Here is a 15,850-nt window from a genome sequence, read left to right on the forward strand (position 1 = left end):
AAAAATATTTCTTTTCACGTAACTAATATATATTCTGAATATGAGCCAAATCGGACCATAAATACAATTTTTCGAGATATTTCTACCCCGACGCCACGTTTCTTTTCTTTTTCCTGTTTAGCCTCCGGTAACTATCGTTTAGATAATACTTCAGAGGATGAATGAGGATGGTATATATGAGTGTAAATGAAAGTGTAGTCTTGTACATTCTCAGTTCGACCGTTCCTGAGATGTGTGGTTAATTGAAACCCAACCACCAAAGAACACCGGTATCCACGATCTAGTATTCAAATCCGTGTAAAAATAACTGGCTTTACTAGGACTTGAACGCTGTAACTCTCGACTTCCAAATCAGCTGATTTGGGAAGACGGGTTAACCATTAGACCAACCCGGTGAGTTACTCCAGCGCCACGTAGCGGGTCCAAACTAATTCAGCGGGCCTGCGCACAACAGCTCACCAAAGTTTCATCGCAATCGGATGAATGGCATAGGAACACATACGGGACAAACAAAAATTCATATGTATATATAAAATAAATCTAACAAACCTATTGTACGTACTACCAACCTAAAAAAAGATTGTTTTTTGACATCGAATTTTGTGTTTTACGTCGGATATCTTAAAAACTATTATACTTACAGTTCTGGGAGCGGTTTTATCCTATTTCCCAGCTCATAACATATAAGATATCACCGACTTAATATGGGTCCCGAAAATTGTAGTAGGGCTTCTTTTTTATTAGAACAGCTGAAGTCTCAGTTCGACCGTTCCTGAGATGTGTAGTTAATTGAAACCCAACCACCAAAGAACAACGGTATCCACGATCTAGTATTCAAATCCGTGTAAAAATAACCGGCTTTACTAGGACTTGAACGCTGTAACTCTCGACTTCCAAATCAGCTGATTTGGAAAGACGCGTTAACCACTAGACCAACCCGGTTGGTTAAGGTGAGAGGGGCTGGGCTTTGCCGACTCCTAGTTACTGGATTGTACAGTGGCAACAAATTACGTGCTTGCATTCTCTTGTTCTATTTTCTCGATGTATCCAAGTCGCCTCGTATATGTTGAGCGATTAAGTCATTTATTCGATTAGTATGGCGATTCGACTTCAGTTGCTGCTATGCATAAATGAATGGTAGTAATAGTGGCCTGTTGTTATAATTACAATCGATACCACTGTAGCATCTGATAAACTATCTTCCAATAAAATTCTGCTACGTTTAATTGGGTATGGAGTTATTGAAAGAAAACGTTTTACCTGATGTTGGAATTTTTAAAGTCTTTCTAAATTCATTATAATAATGTTATACTGATTATACTCTAAAACCTCCTTATTACGTAGAATAATTATAACTTAAGCTTATAACTTTTTTTAATTAAAAAAAAATAAAATTTTATACAATTTTACTTTTTATATACTTCCTTTTTTATTTTTTGTAAATATGTACTTATTTTAATTTATTGGTGGTTTTCGTAAGATTTCTTATTAAATGTGTACTAATATTATAATTAGCTGATGATAACAGATAATAATTATATTATTACTTGTTTTCGATATTTTTCTTTAGATAAACTTTGATATTTACCCATTTGTATGCTATATTTTAAACGTTACTTAAAATCATTTTTATTGGTACAGTTAAAACTGTAATAATTTTTTATTGCTAGAAATTATGGCAGTAATCTTAGATTGTTATCAGTTTTCTGCTGAATGATAACTTTTAATTATTTCTAATATTTCCACTAGTAGATAGTTAATAGTTACTTAGCCCTGACGCGTTGTGATGTAACTATATTCAAATAACAGTGTTATTATATATTTGTAGACTCATATTACAAAATGTGTAACAATATGTATAGTTTTTTTTTTGTTTAACAATAATATTGTTTTAGACTGTAAGATACATTTATATGTGTATGTTTTTTTGCGTACGTGTATGTATGCGCGCTCGTAAAGTTTTGTGTACTCAGTTGTGTTTGCAATAGTGCCGTTATGAACAACTATTCTCTTAATAATAATTATTTTATGCTACGTCTTTCTTCGTTAAAGTTAGAAATATTTTTCGTTTAGTGTTCTAATTTTGTTCTATTTTTATTTTTATATATATAAAAAAAAAACGAAGGATGGGTAATGCTATAAAAAGACATAAAGTGAAGCCGTCTAAAGATGAGTACGATTTATTCTTGTTACGTTTTTTTATTTGTTTTATGATAAATTAATCATTTGCCTTTTAATTTAAAAAAAAGTAGTATGTAATTGTTAACCTAACCTTAATCTTTTAACCTAGAATTATTTCTTTTTATATTTTTTTAACATTAATTTGTTACAAAGTTATTTTATGATAATTTTGATTTTTATTTGTATAAATTGGCGTATGTAATTATTGGATATTATTTACATTGAAAGATTTTGTATATTTTAATAATTTATTCGAAGTTATTTTTTTTTTGGAGTGATTGTTAGTTTAATTTTTTATTTAATTTACATTATATCCTTTTTAAGTAAAATTATTATAAAACAAATCAGTTACTTTAAAATATTTTTTTCAGTTAAAATTATTTTCACCTATTGTTTTAATAATATTACACTAAATATATTATAAAAAGAGAGATTTAAATTAACGGTTAATTTTCTATTATTAAATAAAATTCATTACAAATTATAATCAGTTACTACTTTATGAATTTTCAATACATTTTTCTTGTTTTTCCAACAAAAATATATTGAAACTGTATAGGATTTTGATAATGCGTCATAATAATAAAAGTATTACATAGAGGTGTGTAAAATAAATTAGCTTTGATAAAAATATGTTAATTAATTTATTTGAATATCGCTGTGTTAAATTTAATAAATTATGTAATGTTATAAATATTTATTATTTTACTTAAGTCTTGTGCATTAATAATGTTATAATGTAGGGAATACAGTTTGATTGTAGTAACGGGTACGTCGTATAACATATATTTAATTTAAATTCGGTATGAGCTTACGTTAATTAAGAATATTAAAATATTATTTTAACTGTATTAGTAGAGTTTACTATTTTTTGGGTTATTTCACATTTCAAATATTTTGTTTTCTTAACTACGCGTTAAAATTTTACCTATGACTGTATATTAAGAACTTCATAGTAATGGCAAAAGATTATTTTATTTTCCCCCACATTTTTCTCTTTTTGTTAACTTATACAATTTCATTTAAGTAACGAAATTTTTATTCTGAAAAGTTATGGAAAAGATTCCTTTCTAGCGTATTTTTGAACCTAACTTGGATTAATGTTAATGTAAAACGTATAAAGATATGTTAAAAAGATATCTAATATTAACTGCTTATAATTAATATTTTTTTCGTTGAACTCGTCCAATCTGCACGTATTTGAATCTATGAACCGGTTTTTTTTTTCATTTGTGCTATAAAATTATAAAGATAATATTTTTATTGATTTCTATTTTTTTTAAAGAAATTTAATTAAAATATATTACGCTTTTATCAATCAATTTTACTGTATATTACTTTTGCCAGAAAGTTACTAATCTTGTCTTACACCAGGCGTTTAGAGAAGAAACTAAGGAGTACATTTTATTATGTCACCTTTATAGTATTATCTTTTTCTTTTTTTTTTTTTGTCTTCAGTCATTTGACTGGTTTGATGCAGCTCTCCAAGATTCCCTATCTAGTGCTAGTCGTTTCATTTGAGTATACCCTCTACATCCTACATCCCTAACAATTTGTTTTACATATTCCAAACGTAGCCTGCCTACACAATTTTTCCCTTCTACCTGTCCTTCCAATATTAAAGCGACTATTCCAGGATGCCTTAGTATGTGGCCTATAAATCTGTCTCTTGTTTTAACTATATTTTTCCAAATGTTTCTTTCTTCATCTATTTACCGCAATACCTCTTCATTTGTCACTTTATCTACCCGTCTGATTTTTAGCATTCTCCTATAGCACCGCATTTCAAAAGTTTCTAATCTTTTCTTCTCAGATACCCCGGTTGTCCAAGCTTCACTTCCATATAAAGCGACACTCCAAACATACACTTTCAAAAATCTTTTCCTGACATTTAAATTAATTTTTGATGTAAACAAATTATATTTCTTACTGAAGGCTCGTTTAACTTGTGCTATTCGGCATTTTATATCGCTCCTGCTTCGTCCATCTTTAGTAATTCTACTTCCCAAATAACAAAATTCTTCTACCTCAATTTTCTTCAACTGCTTCAATTAATGTTGCAGTTGTTTTTTTATTTCTTTATTTATTTCAATTAATAATTCTTTCCCAAAGTGATATGGTTACTTATAATGTTTCAGTTTATGAGCATGGAATATCAACTTTTTAATATAAACACGTGTGAGTTTTTTGCCTGAACCCCCCCCCCCCCAAAAAAAAAATCATTAACTGTAATACTTATTCAAAACACAATTGATAACTGAAAAAATATTTAAGAAACACTAAAATTTGACAAAGTAATTACAAATATTAATTACTATAAAGTAATATTTTTGATTTTATTTATTTAATTTTGTGGAATGAGTGTTATGTTGAAGTAGGTTAAATAATTGAGTCAACAAAGACTCAAAAAGCCCTTAATCTCGAAACAATTTACTACAGAAAATGAATTATTGGAACGGGTTCGGAAAAGTGTGTAGAATAAACTTGTGTCCTAACGGACATGAGGGAATAACTACTTAATTTGTCTACACAAATTATGGCTTGCAAGGTCAAATGGTTCGTGTACCACCTGCTCTTTGATTGCCTAATCTTCGGAACCATCCGACAAAACTTAGACCTGTGTTCGGATATGAAATTTTTATTAAACCAGAAAGAAGGTCTCTTCTGAAGGTCACATCTGTTGCGGTTCCTCTCCTACAGTGGAGTGAAGATTTAGTGATTTTTGTCGGATTCATGTATCTTATTTTGTATTTATTGTTGTCACTTGTCTATGTTTATTCTTTATTGTTCCTGTTTATTTTTGTTCTTTATGATTTTTGTTGTTTTATATAATACGACATGATAATGTTTCTGTAGTCGCTGATGACTATAATTGTTGATGCGACTATAAATAAAAAGAAACAAAAAAAATGTTTAATTTTTTGCTAATAGCTGCTTTATTTTTAATCGCATGTCAAAATAAAAAGCAACATTAGATAGCTGAGAAAAGTTTGCATAAAAAACCTTTTAGGTACTTTTTTCTACGATCAAAACTAAGGGCGCTTGCGAATTTTACAATAAGCACCAAAATCGCACTATGGTAAAATAGCTTTCTTTTCCTGTTTAGCCTCCAGGAATTACCGTTCAGGAATAACTTCAGAGGATGAATGAGGATAAGTGTAGTCTTGTACAGTCTCAGGTCGACCGTTCCTGAGATGTGTGGTTAGTTGAAGCCCAACCACCAAAGAACACCGGTATCCACGATCTAATATTCAAATCCATGTAAAAATAACTAGCTTTACTAGGACTTGAACGCTGGAACTTTCGACGTCCAAATCAGCTGATTTGAGAAGACGCGTTTACCACTAGACCAACTCGGTGGGTTATGGTAGAATAGCTTGGAAACTATACCTTCTCTTATACAGTAAGACTAAATAAAAGGATAAATTAATAATTTCATAATTTTGTTGGTAGAAAAAAGTGTTCGGGAGGTTTTTTATTTAAAATTGTCGTAGTTATCTACTGGTGGTATTTATTGTTTTTATAAGATTAAAAATAAACAAAATATTTACGAATGACTAGATATTTAAAAAAAAAAAAACACTTTTTTCCACAGAGGAAAAATGTACAAAATTTTGCAGAATTAATTAAATGAAGGTTAAATATTGATAAAAGACGTAGGGGAAGTCGGAGTACAGGGAACCCACTAAGTTATTTTCGCGTGTATCTTGTTTTAATCAATTTTTTTTTTAATTCAAAAAAAAAATGTTTTAATACTTGTACTTTGTATTGTTGTACCAATTGATTGGAAAGCTATAATCAATAATATTTTCTGGAAAAAAACAATGAAAACTACGTATTGCAACAGGTCCTTCCCATGCCCCGTGCTTTGGGGTACATAGGGCCGCCTAGTCCCGTGTGTCCCAAAGTGTAAAGAAAATAAACTACACATAATTTTTTTTATTGTTAAATGTTATTTAATTATACTTACGTATATAAACCACTTTATTATATTATTTATTTTTATTATTACATTTATTACTAAATTTATATTGTTTCATATTATTTATTTATTACTTTTCTTTTTACAAACGTCACATACTGTCATCTTCTGCCCCTTCACATTCATCATGTGCCCAATTTTTGCAAGTTTTGCACATTATCCATCGTTCTGGTTTCAAACATAAATAACTTTCCTGACAATAAATTCAAAGATAATTATCCTGATCGTCGTAACTTCAGTCTTCAACTGGAAATATTTTTTTCCTGCAACTCGTCTTAGAATTAGATTTTCCCGCAAGTGTAGTATAAGGCCTGCCAAACAAAAAGAATCTTTATCGGTTGTTTTTCATATTAATTTATATTGAGCCTAATTTTATTAATTTTTAATCTATTACTTTTAAATAATAGATAATAATATGTCTGATAAGTAACATTGTAACAAAACTTTTATCGAATATTGTATAAAACTACTTCATTATTACGTCAATGAATAAAATAATTTTATTAGTAAAAGAAATTTATGTAATTAATTTATATTAATTTTCAAATGTATTTGAATATTCTCGTTGTTATAAATTGATAAGCAATGTTGATTCGGTTAATGATATGAAATCACGTGTTTATGGGGTTAGGGGTTCCCGGAAGGGAGTACGGAAATAAGCCCAGCAGAGATGCGTCCTGAAGGGTAGCCAACAAAAAAGTGGATGAAGAGCTTTTACCTTTTCCTACACAACTTACAATTAAATCTAATTAAATCAGCAATTGCGACTTCCTCCGGAGAAGGGGGCGCATTGCTCCCTCCAATTAACCAATGCCCCCTTGTGGCGTGTTCCTGCTAGCCAATAAAGCGTTAGCACCGAAAGGACTTCAGTGGACGGACTGAAGGGGAATCACGTCGGGAGCACGGGTTTTTAAAAAGCCTAGCCTCCTGACCCAGAATTGGGTGTGATGACGCTGGACATGAACGGACACGGAACGCTATACGAAATCCGTCCATAAAATTAAAAGAAACCATTAAAATCATACCCGACATTAAAATAAACCCGTAAACACTTCCGAATAATAGATAGATACAGCAGCAAGGGACATCGTCCAGGTTCTGCGTTTTCGAAGGGAGAAATGAAACTCCCGCCATCTTTGCGTTCCGTTCCGTTCCGGTTAGGGGTATATAGAACCAGTTGACCTACGTGCCCTTATCTCAGCCGGACCTAATTTTCCCCAAGCCGCCAGGTTTTAAACCAAACGTTTAAAAGGAACACAGTGTTCCTGTGTTCAATACGTGTACAAACTGTAAAATTTTGCAGAATATTCAAAATTTAAATACTTTACTGTTAAAAAATATAAATAAATGAAGTTATCAAAATAAATTTTATAACTCTTACATTTAAATCATGAATTTTCTAAAAATAACTGGAATAAAGCAGCAAACGACGTCCACACTTAGTACTCGCATATAGCTAGTATTTCTTTATGCACTGACGCTCTCCCAGCAGATAGCACCCCGTACAAGTAAAAATCTCAGCTGAACCTCTCTACTCCGACTTCCCTTAAATGTACGAATTTGCATAAAAAATATCTGTTTTCCTTAATTTTTTTATAAAATTTCTTTATAGCGTAATTTTCATGTGTTTACGAAGTATACTAACATATTTTTTTCCTAAAACTCATTGAAAATAAAAGGTTTTGATAAACCATTTGTACCACCTTAAAGTACATGTTTTCTTCTTACAATTAAAATATTTTTATATTTGAAAAAACAAAATTAATAATGACCGGTTTTGAGCGTTTACCAAGGTACCAAACACGCTCTTTTTAAAAAATGGAATTTTCAAATGTGATAATTAAACAATTAAATAGATAAGAGCACATATCCATATGGAATGACTAATATGCTCAAGAACAGAATTCTATATTGACGTTTTTAATTTTTTGCAATTTCTTTATTTTTATAAGGGTTTTATCAACAACTTGCAAATTTTTCACAGTAGATCTGGGTTAACGGGCGATCAGAAATTAGATGTACTTCGAAAATTTAAGTAATTTATAGCCTTGGATCTTATAAATTCGTACCTGTCTGAAATTTTTAATTATCTCTAATAGGAACAGAGTTATGGAAGTTTATTTATTGTGCGCCCTCGAGTTATGATATATATTAGCTATAGCGCGATTTTGTGCTTATTATAAAATTTGCTAGCGCCCTTAGGTTTGCTCATAGAAAAAAACGTAAACGTGAGGTTTTTTATGCAAAATTTTCTCAGCTGTCTATTGGTGATTTTTATTCTTACATGCGATAAAAAATAAAGCCGTTATTGGCCAAAAATTAAACGTTTTTCCTTAATTTGTTGTTAACATAATCGGTTATGTTCGCTAGGGCATACTTTTATTCTACATATTTTTCCAAACCTTTTCCAATTTATTTGCTGAAGTAAGCTTTTTCTCGAGGTTAAAATTTCTATTGATTTAGCTAAAAAACCTTTTTTTTTTACCGTTTCTTCAATTTGTTGAAAATATGGAATTTGGCAGAAAAAAAAGAATATTTAATTAAGATTACATATAACGGGGCTATTAAAATCCTTTAGACTAGAATAGTGATGTCCTTTAGGCATCAATTCGTTTGAATGCTTATGACATATCTGGAATTGTACTATTTGATATGTTGACATCTCGTTATTTCCCCGGTACAAAGGATACTAACCTTTTGAAGAAGTTATCTTTGAGCAAGTCATTTATTTTTATTGTTGCAAAATATCTTTATATATTTTTTTATATTTATTTTTGATGTGCAATTGATCTTTCTTTATTAATTGTTTCGTTTTCTCTTAGATTTCAATAAAATAACATTTTCTCGTATTTATTCATTTTTTTATGAGATTTTTCTATTGTATAGTTTTTTTTTTATCATAAGTAGTAGATTTCACTGTATGAAATCGCTGCGATTTTTACATAGAATTGTTAGATTAAAAATATATTCAGAAATCGGCTAAACAAAAATGAGTTTCTGATTGTAATTTACGGATCGGTTCAAAAGAAAATTTTTAAAAGTTAAGTATTTTTAATTTAATATATTATTTTAAAAAAAATAGTTGTATTTTAAAACTAAAAAGGGAATTATTGGTGAATGTTATTCCTTTTTTTTCAACATCAAAAAACAATAACAATATTAATTAAAATGTTTTCTCTTAATAACTTGTTATGTTTTTCTAAATTATTACCGATGTTTACGATATGTTATCTCTAAAGTAAATACAATTTCATTGTAAAAACATTTATTCTAAAAACTATAAATACTTTTTTACATACCTTAACTTAATCGCCGCATGAATTGACATTTATCGTAGCGATACACCAGCTTCAATATACCCTCGTCGTATTCTTCTGCCGCCAGTCCATTTAGCTATTGATTAACAGCATTTTTAAGTTCATCGTCACCCGCGAATTGCTTACCACTCAAAAATCCTTTCAATTTCCCAAACAAATGGTAATCAGAAGGAGCTAAGTCCGGACTGTATGGGGTGTGATCGTAAATTTCCAATCCAAATGTTCTCAGTAAATCCAGTATTGGACCCGTAACATGTTCATCATCGTTATCCTACACCTTTCCTGTAGGTTTCTTCCAAACATTTTCGCACACTTGTTCTAATTTTTAACCCTCTCAACTATTTAACCGTTTTGCGGAAACGCAATCCCCGCGCCTCACGAGACAGAAGCAAGTATATAAATTCATTTGAGTCTACTATAAACATCTAAAATTCTATTTTTATACCTCTTAAATTATTGAACAACGAAAATTTTGTTCTACAAATACCCTAGGTACCAGAAATCAATTCATCAAAAACAATTAAGAACAAGTTCACAAAGCGACAAACACTAACTTACTCTGATGTGGCCCATTTTCGGATGGGAGGTCAATTCAATGCTTTCAACCTCCCACATTGCAGTTCCATCATGAAACGAGCAGCTAAACTTAGCAGGTCTCGATGCCGAAACGCCTATCTTAACGAAACAAGCACCTAACCAGGCCCCTACCTACCTTGAATGCTACTCTAGCTATCAAGGCTATCTAGGCATCAAATCCTTTCAGCCACCCTCTGCAGGGCCAGAAACCTAAGAAAACCAGCAATTATATCCCATTCTCCTTCGTTTTTCCAATTTATCCGCAAATCCAATAGAAAATTAATTCTCCCAAGTTCCTTAATTGTAGTAGTACATTCAGGTTCGTACTTTGGGCAAACTTACAAGACGTGACGCCCATTATCATCGACTCTACAATCCGAATATGTTGCAATATCTGAACTCTATACGCGTGCAATCGCGCAGTTTCTTGTGAAAAAGGTTGTCCGCCGTTGACCGGGGAATTCCTATTTCACGACGGGTAGAAATGTTTGCTGCGCAACCTCAACCTTCTCTATACTAACGAATGGCCGCCCTGTTCGCAGAAATTGACTACACTTCCACTCTCCTTAAAATTTACATACCACGCAATTTTATTCTTGCTATCAGGTGTTGGTCTTTCGTATTCCTTTCCAAAATTTCGCTGCATATTAATCGGCGATTTCGACTCGTTGTACCACATCACGCATTGCGCTTTTTCCTAGATTGATGCCATTTTATAAAAAATTGATCACAATGCCTTCTACTCTCCTGCAACAAACTAATATTAAAAAAAAACTTGATAATTTTTTTTCTTTTGCCACAAACTGGACAGCTATAACTAATGGTTTTTTTGTAATCGAGGAAAGACTTTAGGACATTCTTTAAACGTGTAATACAAAATTAACCTTTACAGATCACGAAGCCAGTAAAGTGGCTCTGTGCGGTGACAGTTTTAAAACGCTGTTACAAAATCATTTTATATGGGATCTAAGTCGGTTATATTTTTTTATATTCACAAAGAAATCAGTTTTATTATACAATTTGAACTATAGTTATACGAATTAAAATGTTTTATTTGGACAAGAAAGAATATGACCATTTTTTTCTCAGAAATGTGCTTGTGTGTGTGTGTGTGACTGGTGTATTATAATTGCTATGAGGGTTACGGATTTATTTATTATTTACAAAACTAGCTTATTATATTAGCAACAAAACGATGTATTGAAACACATAATAAGTTATGTTATACGGCACACAAAAAAAAAAGAAGGAATTTGTGGTCATAAATGTGTCACTTTTATTTGAGGCCTAATAAATCTTTTCTGACTAAAGATATCGGCATCAATGAAACACATACCGATTCGTAATGAATAACAGTATACAGTAAAAATAGTTTTTTGTCAATCCGAATAGCCTTTTAAGTGGAGGGGATTTTTATAAAACGTAGTTTTTACTGAATCTCTTTCTTTATACTAACATATGTTACTTTATTGTGTGAGTGAGTACGAGTGAACTGCAGTAAGTAACTTATATCGCAAACCGGCGTTCCGTTGGTAATATATTATTTCATTATTTTTTTCAAAATTACATCGGTTTTTTTTTTATTCAGTGCGATTTTTTTCACATATAGGGCGTTTTTTTTAAATTTGTGATTTTTTTTTATTTGCCGTAATTTTTTTTTTTATCGAGACAATGAATGACGAACAGATTAGGTTTGCTCTTGACGAAGAACTTTCAGATTATGACGAAAATGACAGTGACGACCTTGAGGGCTTGGACGACATCAAAAATACTGAAATTAGGAGTAACGATTTTTCGGAACCGCATCTCCTGAATTTTAGTAGCGACGATGATGATCCAGGTCATTCGATTAGTGATACTGACACGGAACAGAAAATAAATGTAGCCGGTTCAGTTCTACATCCACATGCTGAAGGAAACGGTAATATATTTCATGAAATCCATTATCGTTCTCCAGTGCAGTTGGATGTTGAAATGCAACCAGCTGTTGAATTTCCTCTCCAAGATGAGGAACTTGACACGGCGGAGTTACAAGAAAATCCAACTGACCGGGCCCAAAATGACGAAACAGTTACAGATGACGAAGGTTACGAGTTGGAAGGTCGTCTGCCGGTTCTTGGAAATCCCTGGTTAGTTTGTACTGATAGGTGTAAATATGACACACTAAACAGTTTGCCTTTTATGGGTCCGGAACCAGGTGCATTTGTAAAGAATCCCGACCTTTTGGCTAAATCCGCTCCTCATAAGAGAGGTCGGCCTAAGAAGCGTCGTAGGAATTTACACAATGTGCCTGAATATATTCCTGATCCCCGTATTCATGGGCAGACGCCGTTTGCCGTATCTATGTTGTTTTTTGGGGCTATCCTTGAAAAAGTAACATCACAAACTAATTTGTATTTTCAAAGCCGTAGACCTGATAGGCCATTACCTAAGGACAGAATTCAAGGTGACGTTAGTCTTGCCCAGATGAAACGTTTCTTTGCAATCATCCTGGAAATGGGTCATACTGTAAGACACACTTTACAAGAATACCGGTCGACTGACGAGGTTTCCCATTTCGCTTGGTTTGGGAATACATTACCGAGAACTGTCTTTCTTCATATTTTGAAGTATTTACACTTCACTAACCAGGATCCACCAATAGAATCAGAAATGCAAACTGGTAACTATGACCGTCTCTGGAGAGTACGCGAAATATTTTAAATTGCTCGTCAGAAATCTCGTGAACTCTGTAATCCACGACAACAAATTGTAGTTGATGAGGTTTTATGCGCCTACAAGGGTAGAGTCTTGTTTCGGCAGTATATACCTAGTAAACGAAAGCGCTTTGGGATAAAGGTTTACAGACTTTTCGATAATTCTGGGTACACATTCGATATGAATGTATATCTCGGGAGACAACGAGAGGAACAAAATGTAAACGAAAAAATTACTGAACGTACAGTTATCAATCTAATTGCAGGTTATGAAAATTGTGGATATCATTTGTATATGGAAAATTTTTTTTCATCCCTGCAATTATATCGACGACTGAAAGATGTGGGAATTCTAGCTTGTGGAACAGCTCGATCCAATCGTGCTGGAATGCCAGCTGAATTCACACGAAACAGACGTAAACAATTAGGTTTGACCAGACACCGGTTAGCCTGTCGTACGACACTGGATGGAATATCTTGTATTCTATTCAATGACAAGCGAATGGTAACACTTCTGTCTTCTATTCATGGGCCTGCTGAAGAGGGTAAATACAGTGTAACAATTCACGGTACAGAAAATGTCGTGAGACCTGTAATGATTGTAGATTACAATAATTATATGGGGGCTGTTGATCAATCTTATCTTCTGTCTTCAAGCTATTACTTACATAGGCGCATGACAAAATGGACGAAAAAACTTTTTTTCCACATTTTTGATATGCTCTTTTTCCACATTTTTGATATGCTCTTTTTCCACATTTTTGATATGCTCCTTGTCAATGCTTATACGGCTTACAATCAATAATAAATAATACGGCAATAAGATGGAGAAGAACCAATCCTTCTGATGGTTTCGAAATGAGGTTTTGAAAGGGCTTGTTTCATCATCTCCTACGAGATTTTCTGCACGAGGATCTTATGTAAGAAATCGTGAATTTTTACGTCTTGAAAGTTGTGAAGCAAGACATTTTCCTAAACGTGAGGGAACAAACAGTTTTAGACAATGCGTTGTGTGCTCGGCAAACGGCATTCGCGTAAGATCAGTCTGGAGGTGTGTGGCTTGTGAGGTACCACTCTGTATAGATGGATGCTTTCTCGTGTATCACACACGCCAAAATATCACCAACTAGGGGTAAGAGCTTTTTATTTATAAATTTATTACTTCATTTTATTTGTTTAGGTTATTTATTATTTTTCATCTATTTCATTCTTTTGTTTTTTTGGGGAATCTCCCATATTGCGATTTATATGTTTGTGTAAAAACTAGTGCGCGCTCGTAATTTCTTATTTTATATATTATATATATATAATATATATTACGATTTTATATACATAGTAACATAAAAAATAACTGTTGTTTGTACCGAATAGCTTGTAATTACTGGGGTAATTATTATGCGTTTCATGAACTCTATTGCCCCCCCCCCCCCCCGTGGCGTGTAACAGCAATACTCTGTTGTAAAAAAAGTTTTTTTACGTAATAAATGCTCTAAGGAAGTCTTATAATTTTTAAAATAAATTTTACATTATATGTAACGCTAAGAAAAAATAAATAACTATAAAAATTTCTCGAAACTGATATGCTAATTAATCTGTAATTTATGACACGGGTTTTTCATCATATTTTGCCCAACTTTCAACCGATTTGCTTGAAAGTATTTTTTTTTTAATCAGCAAACTATGTTTCATAAACACAAATAAAAAAAAAAAAAAAATTCGCTAATAAAAAACGCGGTAGAAATGCGCAAAAAAAATTCTGCAATTAAATTATTGTAATTTTTGTACGGTTTCAATTTTTTTGTTGTTACAGGCATAAAAAATATCCAATCGTAAGGTTTTTTTTTTGTCAGAATCTGTTAAATCTCGTTAATATACTGTAATTTTTTGAAAATTTTTTCACAAGAGGGTAGCATAAGACTATGAAGAGAGGCAATCAGATACCAACTATTTTTGCGGAGCGCTAAGAAGCGCGGAGCATTGTGATGGGAAAAGGTTAAGCATTTATTCTCTCTGTTTTAACTAACTGATTTGTTTATTAATTATTTTTATTATAAGTTTAATGTATTTAATTTTTATTATACATATATAGATATTTTATAAATATAGTTTTACCTACAGATTGCATCACAGTTATTGTAAATGAATTATTTAAATTAGGAAACATTTATTTATATATTTTTGAGTATTTTTATTATTTTCCGTGCGTTAATGGAAATAAAAATGTTTTTATATAAAACCTTGGGATATTATTATTATTTTGGTAATATCGCTTCAATTTTTAATTAATTTATAGTATTAAATACAATTTTACTTATATATATTTATTTTTTTTAACATATTGTAAAATGCTTGCCAAGTTATCCGTTCTTCAGCCGGGAAAATTAATATATGTTATATCTAATCATTAGTAATTAATTAGTAATAATAATGATTAAATGATAATAATTAAAAATATGTTGTCGTATTTTATTTATTTTTTCTAATATTGATTCGATGATAAGACTAAATATTTACCGAAATATTTTTTTTTTAAATTAATATTTTGTATAATTTAAATTAAAGTATGACATTAGTCTAATACATAATTAGTTTACTAAATCTGTTTGGTGTTAGAATACCCAACATTTTATTGGCAAATTATTTCTGTCGTAAACCGTTTAAGCATGAATAGGTTTTCCTCGGGATCTTTGGAATCTATTCGGTATAAGAAATAGCTCATTCATTACTCCAGCATTAGAAATGTATATTTCAAAAATTTGATTCAGACATCTGAGTTACTTGAAAGCAATTAAATAATATGTAAACTAACAAATTTTCAGATATATAACATATACCTTCAATTTTACTCAGAAATATATCTTCAATTTTATGAATTTTTAATTCTACAACTATAGGAAGAAACAGTATATAAATTGATTATTTCCAAAGAAAGGAATACTGTAGTATTTTTTTTTTTTTTTTTTTTTTTTTTTTTTGTATTATCTGACCTTTTTGTTATATTTACGTAACCATTAGAGTCCTAATAGCACTAATGTAGTTAATTTTCTCTGAGAGTGATCATTATACATTCAACCTCTCTGCTGGTCCTGCGATGAACA

The 15,850-nt window shown here is 31.3% G+C and overlaps 1 protein-coding gene across 4 annotated transcripts in view; it reads left to right on the forward strand.

Annotated features, from left to right (window-relative positions):
- Nucleotides 1–15,850, forward strand: part of LOC142329075 (uncharacterized) — a 459,789-nt gene that overhangs the window by 34,795 nt on the left and 409,144 nt on the right. Inside the window, exon 1 of one of the 4 annotated variants that reach the window (XM_075373396.1) lies at nt 2,112–2,173. The exons of the other annotated variants lie outside the window; for them this stretch is intronic. Coding sequence (XP_075229511.1) covers nt 2,127–2,173 — 47 coding nt within the window. The 5' untranslated portion in view covers nt 2,112–2,126. Of the gene's footprint in view, nt 1–2,111; nt 2,174–15,850 lie in introns of those variants that run through there. 4 annotated transcript variants of the gene reach the window in all.

This window comes from Lycorma delicatula, chromosome 8 (genome assembly GCF_047948215.1).
Source record: "Lycorma delicatula isolate Av1 chromosome 8, ASM4794821v1, whole genome shotgun sequence".
Classification (NCBI taxonomy): Eukaryota; Metazoa; Arthropoda; class Insecta; order Hemiptera; family Fulgoridae; genus Lycorma; species Lycorma delicatula.